At 47.3% G+C, this 17959-nt stretch overlaps 1 protein-coding gene across 1 annotated transcript in view; it reads right to left on the reverse strand.

Moving 5' to 3' along the window:
- Positions 1-17959, reverse strand: part of ADAM12 (ADAM metallopeptidase domain 12) — a 414517-nt gene that overhangs the window by 119272 nt on the left and 277286 nt on the right. Inside the window, exon 5 of the mRNA XM_055424409.2 lies at positions 13053-13129. Within this exon, the coding sequence (XP_055280384.2) occupies positions 13053-13129 (77 nt within the window). The remainder of the gene's footprint in view (positions 1-13052; positions 13130-17959) is intronic.

The following is a 17959-nucleotide window of genomic DNA, read 5'->3' on the forward strand; positions in this document are numbered from 1 at the left end:
ATGGATATGAGAGTTGGACTGTGAAGAAAGCTGAGCGCCGAAGAATTAATGCTTTTGAACTCTGGAGTTGGAGAAGACTCTTGAGAGTCCCTTGGACTGCAAGGAGATCCAACCAGTCCATTCTAAAGGAGATCAATCCTGGGTGTTCATTGGAAGGACTGATGCTGAAGCTGAAACTCCAATACTTTGGCCACCTCATGCGAAGAGTTAACTCACTGGAAGACTCTGATGCTGGGAAGGATTGGGGGCAGGAGGAGAAGGGGACGACAGAGGATGAGATGGCTGGATGGCATCACCGACTAGATGGACATGAGTTTGAGTGAACTCCGGGAGTTGGTGATGGACAGGGAGGCCTGGTGTGCTGCAATTCATGGGGTCGCAAAGAGTCAGACACGACTGAGCAACTGAACTGAAGCCAACTATACTTCAGTGAAAAAAAAAAAAAGAATTTTAAAAAGGATGCTTTTTTTGGGTATTTTACTTAATTTGTGGGCAATGTGTGAATAAAGGAACCAATTTAACATAAGTTCACAAGCATCAGAACCGCTCCTCGAAGTCTGAGGTCTGCATCTGGGTCTCTTTGGACTAAAGATATACAGCTCTTTAGAGGCCTGAAGAATGTCTCAGCACCCTGACCAAGAAGGAGGCCTTCGAATCCAAGATCTGGTTTGAGTTCAAGCTCTGACATTTCCCGGCTGTGTGGCAGGACTTGAATAGCAGGAAATCCCATGGACAGAGGAGCCTAGAAGGCTGCAGTCCATGGGGTCGCCGAGGGTCGGACACGACAGAGCGACGTCACTTTCACTTCATTTCATGCATTGGATAAGGAAATGGCAACCCACCCTCCAGTGTTCTTGCCTGGAGAACCCCAGGGACAGGAGCCTGGTGGGCTGCCGTCTATGGGTTCGCACAGAGTCGGACACGACTGAAGTGATTTAGCAGCAGCAGCAGCAGCTCTTTGTTATTGACAAGGGCAGACCCAAGGTGAGGCTTCTGTTAACATACCCATCCAAAGACTGACCATTTCAGGAAGGCCCTATGCTTTGTTCACATGTCCCTCCCCATCCTGGCCATCTGTGGCTCCGTGGTATGAAACACAGCATTAACAAGATAACTATGCTTCTTTCGGAGTGGCAATGATGAAGAAAGAACCCTTTGTGCTAACATTTACATTTGGGAATAAAAGTATAAATTCTTTTTAAAAGATTATTTTACTTTATTTATTTATTTGGGCTGTGCAGTATCTTAGTTCTCTGACCAGGGATTGAACCTGAGCCCCCTGCAGTGACCATACAGAGTCTTAACCACTAGATCACCAAGGAGGTCCCTAAAAGTATAAATTCTTTTTTAAAATAGACACATATGCTAAATATTTTAACTTGCAGAGACAGAAGGTGGCATTAGCTCATGGACCCCAAAGCATGTCTGACCTTCTGGAGGAGGACAGAGCTGAGGCCATGTCCTTGCTGTTGCTCAGTCACTAAGTCATGTCTTTGCGACCCCAAGGACTGCAGCACGCCCGGCTTCCCGGGCCCTCACTATCTCCTAGAGTTTGTTCACGTTCATGTCCATTGAATTGGTGATGCCATCCAACCACCTCATCCTCTGCCGCCCTCTTCTCCTTTTGCTTTCAACCTTTCCCAGCATTAGGGTCTTTTCCAATGAGTCAGCTGTTCACATCAAGTGGTGAATTATTGGAGCTTCAGCTTCAGTGTCGGTCTTTCTAATGAATATTTAAGGTTGCTTTCCTTTAGGATTGACTGGTTTGATTTCCTTGTTGTTTAAGGGACTCTCAAGAGTCTTCAGCACCACAGTTGGGAAGTATCAGTTCTTCAGTGCTCAGCCTTCCTCACATCTGTACATGACTACTGGCCTAGAGGGACCTTTGTAGGGAAAGTGATGTTTCTGCTTTTTAATATGCTGTCTAGGTTTGTCATAGCTTTTCTTCCAAGGAGCAAACATCTTCTAATTTCATGGCTGTAGTCACCATCTGCAGTGATCTTGGAGCCCAAGAAGAGAAAATCTGTCACTGAGGCTGTGTCCTACTCCCTGGAAATGAGCCATATTAGCTGCCTTCAAGTGATGGGGGAGCATCAGCCTACAGGTTGGTTTTTGTCTTTCGCTTTTCCAATGTGGAATAGGAAAATCTTTAAACAGGCTCTTCCTGATGTTGAAATTAGTTTTTCTTTAGAGAAGTGGAAATTTGGGTAACAGTAAACTGGCAGCTCCAAGAGTTCCCACACATCTAGCAACTTCTGTTACCAATCAAATTGACCACGATCATAAATGAACACAATTTTCAGGCAAAATTCATTTAAATAGACACTTGAAACACACTGACTCTTAACCTTTTTTGAGACATGAATCTCCTTATACTCTCCCCAGGAAAATTCACACATACATAGATCCATAATATTTTGCAGAAAATTTAAGGAGATTCAAAACCACGGATGAGGTCCATGGACTTCAGGTTTAGGGAGTCAGTTCTCACACGTGATTTATACAGCCTCAACCCAAGGATTTGAGAAATAGCTTAATCTTTGAGTAACAGCTGAAAAAGTCAGGTGCTCCATCAGTTTCTTTCAGATGATCTGAGCTTGTTTCCAAAGGAAAGAGGTTGGAAAATGTCTTCCACTATTTCTCCTTCATTTGTTCAGACATTCTCTCGTCCTGCACTTAGTGATAACCTACTTACAAGTGAGCATTGAATCGTTCTTATATTTTAATGGAATGTCTGTATTCCAATACTCAAATGGCATAAAAGGAGAAGGGATGAATTCAGTTCAGTTCAGTTCAGTCGCTCAGTCGTGTCCGACTCTCCACGACCCCATGAATCACAGCACGCCAGGCCTCCCTGTCCATCACCAACTCCCGGAGTTCACTCAAACTCATGTCCACAGAGTCGGTGATGCCATCCAGCCATCTCATTCTCCGTCGTCCCCTTCTCCTCCTGCCCCCAACCTTTCCCAGCATCAGAGTCTTTTCCAATGAGTCAACTCGTCGCATGAGGTGGCCAAAGTATTGCAGTTTCAGCTTTAGCATCAGTCCCTCCAATGAGCACCCAGGATTGATCTCCTTTAGAATGGACTGGTTGGAACTCCTTGCGGTATAAGGGACTCTCAAGAGTCTTCTCCAACACCACAGTTCAAAAGCATCGATTCTTTGGCGATCAGCTTTCTTCACAGTCCAACTCTCACATCCATACATGACCACGGGAAAAACCATTGCCTTGACTAGACAGACCTTGGTTGGCAAAGTAATGTCTCTGCTTTTTAATATACTATCAAGGTTGGTCATAACTTTCCTTCCAAGGAGCAAGGGTCTTTTAATTTCATGGATGAATTAGGCAAATATTTATTTTGAACACAACTGGTAAACCCACACACACTAATCAGTTCATTATTATACAACTGGCTTACTCCACTGGTCCTGTTTTGTGAAGTCTCAAAAGCAGTGGAAGAAACAGCAAAGTCATGTTCAGGATGATCACAGCCTAACTGAAACGATGGCACTGAGACACATGAGGCACTTGGGAAACATTGGAGCGTGAAGCTGTGCTACCAACGCCGACGACTTCACTGCGCAGAGATGGGGACGCAGTGAGGTCTGGAGTAACTGAAGGCGTTCTGGCTTATCTCAAATCCCACAGGTCGACAGACAGTCCTTACATAGAGCTGTTTTCTTGTACTCCTTGGCTCCCTACCACTCCCCCACTCCCTCCAACTAGTGTCTTCAGGAATCTCAAAGTAGACCATACGGACACACCTCTGGTCATCAACTCTGGGGAGGCTTGCATTTCTTCTTTTTCTTTGAAAAGTTCTTTATGAACTAAAACTTAGATTCCTAAGTTAAAAATGGGTAGTAGGAGACTTCTGTTTATTAAAGTTGATTTTTTAAAAGCCTCAATTAAGAAAAAGATCTTTTTAAAAAGAGGCCAGGGCAAAGTGGAAAATGAATAATACACTTGGAGGGAAAAGAGAGACTGGCTAGAAAACTGACTTTCCAGCCCCCAAAAGAAAATGACACCAACATCTCATCTTGTATTGCAACATTTTCTATGTTGCATTAGATTTCAATACGCTGAACACTTACAGTAAAACACGTCACCAAGTTCTAATCACGAGAAGCATATGACTGAAGAAGTTTTTCTACTTAATGGAAAATTTCTAGAAATTGTTATTCAGTCATAAAATTGTTCTGGTATCTCCTTTTATCTTTTAAGTCATCCAAGGGCCAGATGTTGAGAAACTGGGGTGAAGTCTTTCCCTTTGCTGCAAACCATTGGCAGCCTAGAATACATCTTAATTAAATAATTGCTTTGGACTGTCTTGTGTATAATTAATCACTTAGCTCTAGAGATTGCTGGAAACCACAGTGGAGACAAAATTCAAGGATTCAGGGTTTCTGAGATTTAAAATTTGATGTTCTCACAGCCCTTTCTGGCCCCAAGCTAGATAAGCAGATGTGATTTAAGTTGCATGTCATAGGTAGTTCGTTGTAAAGTGGGAGTTGGAAGTATCTCAGAGTGAGGGATTTAAATCCAGCAGACTTCGAAAGTGGGGCTCTTTTCCCACTGGTCGAGGAAGGGGGGAAGCTTTGAAGTCAGTTTCCAGTGTCTGAGAGAGATGAAGAGTGTGGGTATCTCCTCCCTGGGGGGATTAGGAGACAGAGGGGAACACTGGACCAGCCCTTATGGGGAGGGTAAGGCCACCTTCCAGGGCAGTCAGAGGTGGTGAATGGGTGGGGGGGAGCAGAGGAGAAGGGGTGGTTGAGGGTAAGGGCAGCCACCCCTTGAGGCACCCTGCCTAGGAAACATCTGGTAGTTTTCCCCACTGTCAAGGCCACACAGGTAGCTGGAGATATGGGTGAGATCCAATCTTGACCCGTGTATCTGAAGCTCGAGGTGGTCAACTCCCACACTCTCCTGCCTGCCTCCTTCTGGTGCTGTTTCAAGACGGATGTGGAGCCCAGAACAGGGCTGACCTTGTTGGAGGGCAGAGGTCAAAAGGAAAAGGGCCAGAGAAGTGGAGTTACTGATCTGAAAACAGCCAGCCTTATTTTAAATGTCAGAATCCTACTGTTTTTCTTTCAGTGGAAACAAAGAGAAATACATTAAAATTTTAAGTTGATTCTGTTAGCTTTCAAAGTGATAACTCAGGGGACCTATACTTCCTCAAGATAAGTTTTGTTCCTCTTAAAAATTGTTTTTAATCTCCAAAGCAATGGTGCATCAGGCAGTAACACAGCTTAATGGTGCTGTAATTATTATGATTTTTCATACCACTCCCAGGCAAACTGGGTAAGGGCACATGGATTTTGATGACCTGTAATAAGACGATGATTCAAAAATATGAATTAACCTGGCTACTTCCATGCTCAGCTGCTAACTGAATTTTCTTGGAAAAAGACTTTTAGGCTCAACACTGTGCTGCCAGGACTTCCCAGGGGGCTCAGTGGTAAAGAATCTGCCTGCAGATGTAGGAGACACAAGGGATGCAGGTTCGATCCCTAGGTCGGGAAGTCCTCTGGAGTAGGAAATGGAAAGCCACTCCAGTATTCTTGCCTGGGAAACCCCATGGACAGAGAAGCCTGGTGGGGTATAGTGCATGGGGTCGCAAAGAGTCAGACACAACTAAGCACGCACTTGTGCATACACACAATGTGCTGTCAATCATGAGTTGGCATGAAATTCAATTTCAGTTCCTTTATGCAAGTAGCTCAGGGGTAAAATAATATCCCAGCCCATTTGTGTTTGAAACATAGGGATAGCAGCAGTGATATTAGCGAACCCATTAGTATCATCAGGCGTTTTTTAAAAAACATTTTTGCCACATGGCATGTGGGAATCTTCGTTCCCCCACCCGGGATCGAACCGTGCCCCCAGCATGGGAAGTACAGAGTCTTAACCACTGGACTCCCAGGGAAGTCCCTGGGCTTAATTTCAATAAATAATTTCTATGAGTGAAATACTCACATGCAATCAAAACAAATACTCATAATCCCCTACTATGTGCCAAATGCTGGGCTGTCTCCTGTGGTACCCATAAAGACGTCTCACCTGTGGTTCCTGTTTCAAATGTAATTCATAACCAGGTTTGGGAGACATGACCAAAGAGGTAAAACAAACTGTCATAAAAGATTTTAAGAATAGCTCTTGCTGGCACATCGGTAATAAAAATAGCAGCCACGATTGATGGCTACCCAGAGCCAGGCTCCTTTTAAAAATAACAGCTATACTGAGAACTAATTCACCAACCATTAAGCTTCCTCTTGTAAAGCATGCAATTCCATGGGTTTTAGTATATTCACGGAGTCATACAAACAAAATCCCCGTCTACCCCTGAACACGCTCATCACCCTCGAAGCAAACCCTGTACCATTAGCAGTCATTGCTCAGCTCCTCCCCGCCCCCAGGCACCAGGTTCTTGAATTTTGCAAATATGATTAATTTCAGGATCTCAAGATGAGATTATCCTGGACTTAGGGTGGGACCTAAATTCAGTGATGTGTGCCCTCTTGAGAGATGGAAAAAGGAGAAGCACAGGGACCCAGGGTTGAAGGTCACATGGACAGCGGCAGAGACGCGGCCACAAGCCCAGGAATGCTGAGGACGGCCAGAAGCCAGGCATGGACGGATTCTCCTGCAGAGCCTGCAGAAGGAGCTAACCCTGCCAGCACCTTGATTCAGACTTCTGGCTTCTGGAGCCACAAGAGGAGACCCTGCCGGTGCTTTAAGCACCCACCATGTGTGGTCCTGTGTTAAGGCAGGCCTAGGAAACCAACACGGCCCATGGCTGGACCTGGCTCCCCAGCCTGCTTCCCTGTCCTTGGCCACTCAGGATGGTCCTATGTCCCCGAGGGCTTGTGCCAGGGTGGGCACCACTGACTTCCAAGTACAAAATGCCAGAGCAACTCAGAGCTGCCCACAGGCCAGCAGTCAGCCCAGCATGGTTGATAAATGGCCCATGGGAAACAGGGGGCCTTGAAGGGAGCTCTGGAGGCACCTGGAGATGTGAGGTCGCTCGGGAACCAGGTGAGGGATTGAAGGAGCAGGAGAGCAGGTGAAACAAAGGTCTGAGCGCACTCAGAATGCGGTGACTGAAAGAGAGACACGTGTGGACGGACAGCAGGGGCCGCAGAAGCAGGGCGGGCACGGGACCTGGACAGGGGTCAGCCACAGGCAAGGCGCTGAGCTTGGCTGTGGCCGTGGGCTGCCTCTGTGCCCACATCACTTCCCGCGCTGCACACGCTTCGTGCAGATGACGATGCTGGCTCTTCTAGCACCACCAACCCCAGCCCCCGGACCTGGCTCCTGTTGGCCCCTCTTCTTCTGCCTTTCTCACCTCCTTCCCGGCCTCGATCAAATCCACCGGCTCCTTGTTTTGTCACCACTGGTGACCCCCACCCTCTGGCCCGCAGGATGCCAGCTGCCTTAGGGCTACATCTCCCACCAGAGGCTTCTACCGTCCCGGGCAGCCCTCGGGCAGAGGCTTCCAGGCCGACCCATAACCTGTGAGGTCCACGCCCGCCATCAGTTCCCTGGGCCCCTCTGCTGAGTTCCTCGTGTGGTTCTGTGTGACCTACTTCGTGGCCCTGGCTTTGTTACATTAAAATGATGTCTGGCTGGGCAGGGATGGCATGTGAGGAGGTGATGGATACATGCCCGTGGAAACACTGTTGAACAAGCCTGGGAGTGAATAAGAGGCTCTGATGTGTAGAGCTTTCAGAGCTGTGTGGTTTGGAGTGCAGAGGGTGGCGGGACTTAGATGATCAAGCAGTGTTTTTGAAACAAGACCTTTTGGAATGTGCAAGATGGTCGCGAAGGGAAGGGTGGAGGCAGGAAGTGTGGGTGGGAGGCAATTTAAAAAACTGGGCGGGAGGGCTGCTTGGGGGTGGCAATGGGGAAGGGGAGATGCTGTAAGCAGGGGGCCGGGGAAGCAGACAAAGGCTGGGGGCCTGCAGGAGGTATTCAGAGACCCCCAGGCGCCATGCTTAGGAGCCTGGGATTGGCTGGACCTGTAATGGAACAGAGTTCAGGAGGGGAGCCTGTCTGGGGATGGAGGAGTTGGGATTTGGACCTTCCACGCTTTGAATGAGAGTGGGGCCTGGGAGAACTGAGACTTCACCTTGGTGGTCCTGCAGGGCCAGAGCAGCCTTGGAGACGGTGTAGATGGGCTCTGAGCCCAGCTCTGGCCCCCCCACGGATGTTTACACAAGATGACGGAATGAGTGTCTCCGTGGGAAGAAGGTGAAGGGAGCAGAAGAGGCTGGGCAGAGATGGTGTGGCCTGTGGGGTGGAGGAGGGCCAGTGTAGCCCAGATGAATAGAAGCTACAGGAGCAGAAGGTCACAGAACAGAGGTCAAGGTCAAATTCACTTCCACTCTAAGCTAGTTTCTTTCTTAATATGATCTATTACACTTTAAAGTGTTTGTTTTTTTTTTTAAACCTTGGACTGGCTAGGATTAAATTTCACTGCCCACCTGGTGGCCTGGGGACAGCACACTGATTCCAACAGCATTTATCGAGCGTTTACAGTGTGCCACGTTCTAGGCAGTACCAGGGTGGGCCCAGGGCCCTGCCTTTCTAGCAGACAGGACAGCACAGGCAAGGCCACCTCCAGGTGCCTGACTTTTCAGCCCCTTAGACCACTGTGCCCTGGGTCATTTAGGCTGAGCTGTGAGACCTGGAGAACCCACGTCCACCTGTATCGGCAAGCACTCAAGTCCAGCTATGAGTCACCAGGGAGGCCAGCGACCCCGCAGCATCTTCACCCCGCAGCAACCCTTCACCACTTGGCAAAGGCTGGTCCTGCAGGAGGGTTGAGCCTCATTTCCCAGCTCTAGTCTTGCTCCTTCCATCTTGTTTTCCTCCTAAGATCTTTGTTCACTTTCTCAACTGAGATTTCTGGTCAACTTCTTCAAAGGGATCAATTCAACTGTTTGTTAAATTACAAATAATAACACTGCATTGAAGCAGAACTTCTTTCTTTTTAAAAAAATGATGTTTCTGTTTGCCTTGATCACTAAATTGCAAATGATTATTTTCATTATAATGGTTATTTCTGATTCCACGGACCATAGCACTAGTCAACTCTATCCTTTGAAAAATAAGTTGATTGGCTATTTTTCAATAGTGTTGGGAGGCAAGAAGTATTCCTGCATTTTGTGTTATATTCAATTTCATTATATAAAATTTAGTGCAGTAAACTTTATATTATATAATTAAAATACATACAAAACATTAAAGGAACATAGCAATGTGTATACTTATTCAATTACCAAATAAGCTCACATTTGAGTATTTTTATTTAATTGAATTTTTGAAAGCATCTCATGCTGCCTCCCACATCTAAGACATGCTGAGAGTCTATTGTATAGTCAAAACTATGGTTTTTCCAGTAGTCATGTATGGATGTGAGAGTTGGACCATAAAGATGTCTGAGTGCCAAAAAATTGATGCTTTTGAACTTTGATGCTGGAGAGGACTCTTGAGAGTCCCTTGGACAGCAAGGAGATCAAACCAGTCAGTGCTAAAGGAAATTAGTTCTGAATATTCATTGGAAGGACTGATGTTGAAGCTAAAGCTCTAATACTTTGGCCACCTGGTGCGAAGAGCCAATTCATTTGAAAAGACCCTGATGTTGGGGAAGATTGAAGGCAGGAGGAGAAGGGGATGACAGAGGATGAGGTGGTTGGATGGCATCACCGACTCAATGGACATGAGTTTGAGCAAGCTCCAGATGGTGATGGACAGGGAGGCCTGGTGTGCTGCAGTCCATGGGGTCGCAGAGAGTCAGACACCACTGAACAACAAATAAAAAGAGCTTGTCAGACAGCTCCTGAAGGTCCTTGCAACAGAAGAGTGAAAGCACAGGGTTTGGTGATGGATAGTAAGTGAGCCAAGGCAGGATGAGTAGTTTAACTGTGAAGTGCCTACTATGCAACAGGAAGTGTCCTATGCAAGCAAGGGCTGTCTATGATAGTACAGGCTAGATAGGGTTGAGTTGCATGGCAAGGGGTGTCTAGGAGGTCTGGGTGGGCTTCCTGGAGGAGACATCATTTGCTTTGGGCCCTGGTGGGAGAGTGAAGCTCCCAAAGCCACTGTGAGGTGGGGAGAGGAGCGCATCCCAGGCTGGGGCACAGCTGGGATAAAGGCAGTGAGACACGTGTGTGCATGTTCTGAAAACAGCTAGAAATCAGTGCAGCTGGAAGGGGGGGCGGGTTTCCTCAGGGTAGAGGAGGATGAGGCTGAAGAAGAAGGTTGGATCCAAACTGTGCAAAATGGCTAAGTGGAGCGAAACGTCTAAGAGGAGTCGGAGTCAGCCCGACTGGGGTCTGAGATGGAGCTTCGCCCGTGGCTGCTGAGGGACTGTGGGCAAACCGCTTTCCCAGGCTTTGCTCCCTCATCTGTAATCTGAGGTGTGTGTTACCTGCCCACAGCTTAGTGAGCGTCACACGAGAATGTGCCGAGGCTCCGTGCCAGTGCACGAGACGCCTCTCTCCTGAGACAGCAGTGACTGTGAAGGGAGCGACAGCATCCTTCGATGTGAGCCTCTGCAGCTCCGAGCTGCAGCATTGGAACCAAGCTCCTGGTGACCCAGCCTCAGCTGCTCTGCAAGGCAGGGGCATTGCCACCTGCTCCATCCTCCTAAAAGCAGAAATCGTGATGATGTTGAAGGTTAGAGTGTGACATAGCCTTAGCCTGCCTGGGAGTATGTGTGTGTGTCTGTGTGCAAGAGCATATGTGGAAGCCTGAGTGTGCAGGTGTGAGCGTGTGCATACCTATGCTCAGGTGTTATAAACCCCACTTAAAAATGCAACTGTCATACAATGAATGCCTAGTTTACAGCTCTACCAGCTTCCTCATCTACCTTGTGAATGCTTTTCCTTACGTCTGTTCAAGCAAAAAGGTGGTTCCTTAAGAAATGAAGCCTAATTTTAACCATTATGCCTGTAGGGGATGGGAAGACTCTTGGCTTAATCCAACAATGTGAGCCCCCAAAACTCCTTGTATGAGATTTCTGAGCAGGAACTGAGAGGTGGGGAGCAAAATAACAAGGAGACATTGCGAGAGACTGTTGCTTCCCTCCAGGATCTCACGCTGTCTCTGGCCAGGGTGGTGGTTGTGAATCAAATCAGGACACGGGGACACGGCTGTGTGGATGCTCCAGAGGGAGTGAGCCAGGGCTGGAGATCTGTACCATCACAAAACACAGCCGCTGAGCTTCTCTTGGGGGTGAGGGCAGCATTCTCTCCCCATCATTGGAACAGTTTGGTACCCGTGCCCGACAGTGCTGTGGCGCATCCGTTGATCATGGGGATACTCCTGGGCTAGGAACTCGGGAGCAGGAGGTGAGGCACACAGCAGCGAGAGCAAACAAGAGACAGACCAGGAAAACCAGGAACGCTGCCCTGGAATCGTGCTAAGGAGGGCAGGGCATCGCGGGGAGACATACGATACGGTACAAAACTAACTTACAGCCTGAACTTCCCGTTTGACTTGGAGTCCTTTCAAAGAAAGGATAAGCTCCATGGCTGAGCTCGTTGTTATGATCTATTTTCCACGTTGCACTTCGTTCCCTCCATTAAAGAGCTGTTTGCTCTTTAATCCCCGTCTACTGGGATCTCCAGGCCTTTCTCTCTCCTTATCTGTCCCCCTTCGAGACTCAGATGAAGAAGGATGGCTTGTTTGCTTCCTCCCTCTCTTCTCTCTTCCAGGACGGAGCTCTCCCTGCCTGCCCATCTTTGATCAGCCCTTTTTGAAGCAAAGCAGGATGTTCCTTCTCTGCTTTTTCTCTGCAGGACTGTAATCTGCTGGGCTCTAATTAATGCGTCCCCCAGGACGCTCGACTTTTCCTCCACATTCCTAGCTCTGAATGTATTCTGGGGTCACACCATATTTCACTTGATTTTTAATCCTTATTTTCTTTCTCAAACTCTCCCAGGCTGGTGCTACTCCAGTTGCGTCTGTATCCCCCCTCGCAATTGATTCTTCCGCCAGGGAGCAGTTGATCGAACACAGCTTTGTCTCCGGTCTGATTCTCCCCTCGCAAGATCACAGAGTTGACTGCATAACTCCGGAATTTCTCTGTTGACGCACGGTCTGCTGCATTTGCAGCAACAGCACAAAGATCTGGGAAGCTGACGTTCTCTGGAGCGCCGTCCCCATGCGGTGAGCTCCGTCAGGCTTCCCACCCGGCCGTGGTGACCCCAGACAACGCAACACTCGCTCCCCTGACTTTCCCTGAAGCCCCGGCCACAAGTATTTCACAGGATCCCTCTGCCAAACTGTGGTCTGTGCCAGGTACCAGGGAGAGAACGATCTCCAGGTGCCAGAGACAGGAGGTGGGCCGCCGAGACTCAGCCCCTCCGGGGGAGCTGGTCGGGGAGATGGACCCCTCTGTGTGGGGCCCTGAGAGTTACCTGCACCTTTGTGGGGGGTGGGTCCAGGATGAAGGATGCGGAATAGAGAGGCAGCAGCAAGGCCAAGCACAGAGGGTGGACCTGTCCTATTTAAATATCCCTCAGGATGCTCTATCTACCCAGCCCTTCATCATCATGGTTTAAAGCCAGTTAGTTAATATCACTGGTTTGGCCACACCTGCACTCCGCTCACCTGTATCTGTGCTCAGTCAGGCGCTCGCTTTGTCTCCTAGTGAGAAGAGGCCCTTTTCATTTTTATGAAGCAAGCAGTGGAAATGCAGATACCTAATGTCCTATTTTTTTTTTTTTTTTTTAACACTGGGAGTTGTTTAGCATGGAGCCTCATGGACAAAAGATAGTCCCCAAATCCTTGGATGCTGAAACCCAGCCAATGTACAGGTCTGAGGATGACCCTGAAAGAGGGGCAGCCAAGGAAGGCACGCTGGGGCAGGGGCAGTGGGGACAGACAGGGGTGGTCCTGAGGAGGTGGGGGGGTCGGGGCTCTCAAGTTGTCACGTGAGGACTCCTGGGTCCTGCGGAGGTGAGGCCCACCCACCGCGTGACTCCTTTCAAGCGACTGGAGAAGCGGGGTGGTTAACAGCAGAGTTGTCAGCATCAAGGCCACTTACCTGAGACCAGAACAAGTGCTGAGACTGACCGTCGATCCGGAAGAGCCTTGCACGCGCCCATGGTAGTGACAGTGACCCTGGAAAGGCGAGACAGCCGCTCAGTCACGATGCCTTCCTGCCCCTCACAATAAACCCGCCGTCTCCAATCACCTTGCTTTCAGCAGTGGAATTCCCTCTGGCATAAGATATTGAACCAGCAGTCTTAATGTTTCATGCCAGCCCCACATGACCCAGCCAGGATCCACGGCAGGAATATCTGATTTACTTAGAGTTTATCAGTAGGGTCTTTAATCACATCCCAGTTTCATTTTCGTCTCTCTGAAACCCTTCAGGAAAGCCCTGATGCAGAAGGTTTGACACAGTCCATGAGCTGAACAAATCACATGGCTATTGCCATTTTCCACTCATGTAAATTGTCTTTTGTAATGAGACGAGGAACCGTATGGGGTATTTAAGCACACTGTGAAATGCAATAAAGTGAGGCCTAAATCTACGACTTAGGAAAACAGAAAAGGAGATGGGAGGAAGGTAGGGTGAAGAGAGAGAGGATCCCTGGACGAATTGCCCAATTGAGGGCAGAAAGGCTCTCTTAGCAGGAGAGAAAAATAAGAAGGTCCTTTAAGGCAAAAATCCCTGGGTGATGTGCCTGCAAGATTCCATTTCTTTAATCGTGTCACTTGCAAAAAGAAATCACAGCATGGACACCTCCTTAGTGAAGACAGATACCTGTCCAGAATCAAGGTTAATTTTATTGTTGAAGAAAGGTTACACTGCAGCCCCAATAAAGTGGCTGGCCGGCCAAGTGCACTCAGCGCTCCTCATTGAAGGCATCCAAAAACCAGTGGCATGTGGTCCCCAGCAGTGGGCTGCATCTTCCAAGGGGCAGGGGAAGTGGGTGCTGGAGTTTCAACCTCAGCACACAGCTCCTTCGGTCAGGACTCACCTTTCCAGGGCAGGGCTGGGTGTCCCGTTGTCCTGCCTGATAGAGACAACGCTCCAAAGGCCACTTTGACTGTACTAAGAAAGGGGACTGGAGGAGACTGAGTGGCCAGGGAAATCCGATGATACCTTGAGAAAGGGGCCGCGATGATCTGTCCGTGAACTGAGGACAAAATTTTGGGAATATCTGAAAGGCAGCTGCAGGAAGGAGATGGCAGTGCTGCAGAGTATTTGTTCTTTGGATTTTCTCTGGTTGATTCTGGAAGTCCTTTACAGATTCAGGATACTAACACTTTGCCTGTTACTATGTGAGAAACGTCTTTTTACTTGACTTACGGTATCTTGTGTTGTACAGTCAAACTGATACACCTTGGGTATTACTTTAGATGGCTTTCTTCAAGGTTATACAGATGTCCTCTCTTGTTTTCTTCTATTTCTGTAGTCTGAGGATTAGCTCTTTAAACTGGAATTTATTCTTGTGCAGGGGTGAGGCTGCACTCTACCTTGCCCCATGAACCGAGAGCCAGCTGTCCTTCACCGCCACGCTCCTTTTCTTAGTCCCCTTGTCATGTACTGAATATCCACACACGCACCTGGCTCCGCTTCTGTGCTCTGTGCTGGTCCACTGAGGCAGGCCTCTCTCAGTCCATCCCTGAGCCGACGCCACGCTGTTTTAATTCCTATTTTTCTATAGGAACATTTTGATATCAGAGCGAGTTCTCTCGTTTGATTGTGATTCCTTTCATGTACCATAACATCCCCTTTTAAAAGCATGCTATTAGGGGCATTAGGACCTTCCCAATGTTGTGCCACCATCATATCTAATTCCAAAACATTTTCATCATCCACAGAAACCTCGCCCATTAGCAGTCACTTTCCATTACGCCCCACCCCCAGCAACCACTAAACTACTTCCTGTCTCTACGAATTTGCCTCTTCTGTTCATTTCATGTAAGTGGAATTGTACATAATGCGGCCTTTTGTGTTTGACTTCCTTCACTTAGCATAATGTTACCAAGGTCCATTCATGTTGTAGGTTGAAGTGAGTATTGGTACTTCATTCCTTTTCACTGCTGAATAAAAGGACACTGTGTGCTTACTGTGTCCGACTCTGTGACCCCATGGACTGTGGCCTGCCAGGCTTCTCTGTCCATGGGATTTGCCAGGCAAGAATACTAGGGTGGGTTGCCATTTCCTCCTCCACGGAATCTTCCTGACCCAGGGATTGAACTCAAGTCTCCAGCATTGGTAGGCAGATTTATTTTTTCCACTGAGCCACCAGGGAAGCCCAAAATGACGTTGTAGGGATATACCAAATTTTGTTTTCCCATTCGACACTTGATGGGAATTTGGGCTGTTTCCACTTTCTGGCTGTTTTGAACGGTGCTGCCATGCATATGTGCCTACAAGTTTTAGTGTGGACATGGTTTTTGGTTCTCTTGGGTATACACTGTGGTAGGTATATGGTTATAAATGGGTAGGTGGGATTGCTAGATTTTATGGTGACTCTGTCAACATTTTGAAGCACTGCTGAACTTTTTTCCAAGCAGCTGAACCATTTTACATTCTCAGAGTGTGGGAGGAATGTGCAAACTTCACATCCTTGCCCACACATGTTATTGCCCACGCTGTTGATTACGCCCATCCTAGTGTATGTGAAGTAGTATCTCTCTGTGGTTTTGACTTTCATGATTTAAGATGGTGAACATCCTTTTTTGGCTGTGCTGCATGGCATGCAGGATCCTGGCTCCCCAATCAGGGAGAGAACCCGCACACTCTGTGCTGGGAGCTCGGAGTCATAACCCCTGGACCGCCAGGGAGGTCCCGAACATCCTTTCATATGCTTATTGGCCATTGGTGTATCTTCTCTGGAGAAATGTCCACTCAAGTCCTTTCCCTGCTTTTTATCTGGGTTCCCGTCTTCATTGCTGAGCTGATAGAGCTCTTCATGTACCCTGGATTCCAGACCTCACATGATTTGGAAAGAGTTTCTCCCAATTTGCGTGTTGTTTCCTCACTTTCCTGATGTATTTTGAGGCACAAAAGCGGATCACTTGGATGAGGTCCAAACTCTCTATTTTTTAATTTATTTGCTTATGCCTTAGGTTGCATATCTGAGAGACCTTTACCCAACCTCAGGTGATGAAGACTTACACCTATTTTGAAGAGTTCTGCAGGCAGAGCTCTTACATTGAGATCTTTGATTCACTTTGAATTAATTTTCATAAATGCTTAAAGTAGGGGTCCATTTTCATTCTTCTGCATGTGGATATCCAGATGCCCTGAACCATTTGTTAGAAATCTATTACTTCCCTAATTTGCTTGGCGACCTTGCTGAGAGTGAGTTTTCTTTTGATCCTATTTTTCTTCAGAAGTTTCTACACTATTATAGCCTATTTTCTCTCTCAGGTGAATTTTGGAATCAAATTTTAAGCTCTGCAATCATCCTTTGAGTTTTCAGCTTGACTACCTAGAATGTATAGGTCGGTTAGTCAGGATTTGTAGTTTTCAAATAATGAGATTTTCTATTCACATACGTGGTATTTCTCTTCATACAATAAAGCCATTTTTGCACCATTTGGTCTAGTTTTAGATTTTTTTTTGGATGGCTTTGGAAAGTTTTCATTAGGTTTATGTCTAGGTATTATATAGATTTGTTGATATCTCGAATAGGATCTTTTTTTCTATTTCATCTTATGGGTGGTTATTTTTAGTATAAAGGAAATCTTTTTTATTTTTTAAAGTTGATCTTGTAGCAGACATTGCTGTTGGGCCATCTTATCAGTTTAACAGTTTGTGGTGTATCTTGGATTTTCATATTGTTGATTAAACCTACCGCAAACAATGAAAGCTTTGGGGGGCTCCTTTTTGACCCCCCTACAATGTAGAGGAGTGGGGTGCCTAGTGTCCAGGGACAGAGGTGGGAGGGGGAACCACCCACAGAGGGAAAGCATATGTACAAAGATGGGTGATGGGGGAGGATGGTTCAGGGAGGGGGCGCATCCGCTTGGCCAGAGGATTCATGCACAGATGTCGACTCACTGCCCTTCTCCTCCCCCTGGCAAGAACATCCTTTTCAAACAGCACGTGGTTCAGGAAGGGGTGTGCAAAGGGCAGTGATGGGGGACCCTGCATCCAGACAGCCCACAGGGGACCCTTGCTGCCAGTCTGCCTCTTCAGTTTCCATGGCAAGTAACTTTTAAAAAAGTTCCATGGACTGCACCCCTGCCCCGCCCCCTGCCCCAGGTAACTCTAGCTTTGGGTAGAGTTAGGAGTTATAACAATTCTATAAACATGGGGAGATTGTGCAACTGGAAGGCAATGCCCCAGGGCATCAGAGGGGGTGTGGTCCCCTCTGCACAGGGTTGGGGTGGGGTTCAGTCCTGGGCACATAGCAGGCATGTGGGAGCTGAGACAACTCAGAAGGTGAAGCTACCCAGCTGGTGTTACAGTTTAGGCTGCCTGGGGAACCAGCATCACTCAGCTTTTGCCTACTCTTTTTGAGGGTCCTGTGCCTGAAATTATTTGCTCCCTTTTAGAGAACTGTGAAATACTGCTATCAGAAATCAAGTATTGGTTAAAGAATTAAAACCCAATTGGTGACAACAGTCTGTAATGATTTACCTTTGAAATTTCAAACTCATTTATTCTCAGTCTCAATTTACTTTTTAATAGATTACTTATCAAAAGTACTTTCAAATTAAATACCCAGAAATATAAGCTCATTAAAGCATGAGCTGAGAACAAATTAGTATAAAATTAATTTCCAGTTCAACAACGAGGATGAAGCATTGCTTATCAAAGAGGAGGGAGTGCATCCCGGCTCTTGTACACTGGCCCTTAAACGACTCTAACTCTTAGTGTCAGAGTTCACACCTCATTTCTAGCTCAGAACAGAATGGCTTTCTGTTCACCTTCAGACAGTTGACTAGCAAGTCCATCTCTCACTCTTGACTTTTACTAGAACT

The sequence above is a fragment of the Moschus berezovskii genome, chromosome 12 (genome assembly GCF_049115385.1).
Source record: "Moschus berezovskii isolate FMDL1 chromosome 12, NW_MosBer_1.0, whole genome shotgun sequence".
Classification (NCBI taxonomy): domain Eukaryota; kingdom Metazoa; phylum Chordata; class Mammalia; order Artiodactyla; family Moschidae; genus Moschus; species Moschus berezovskii.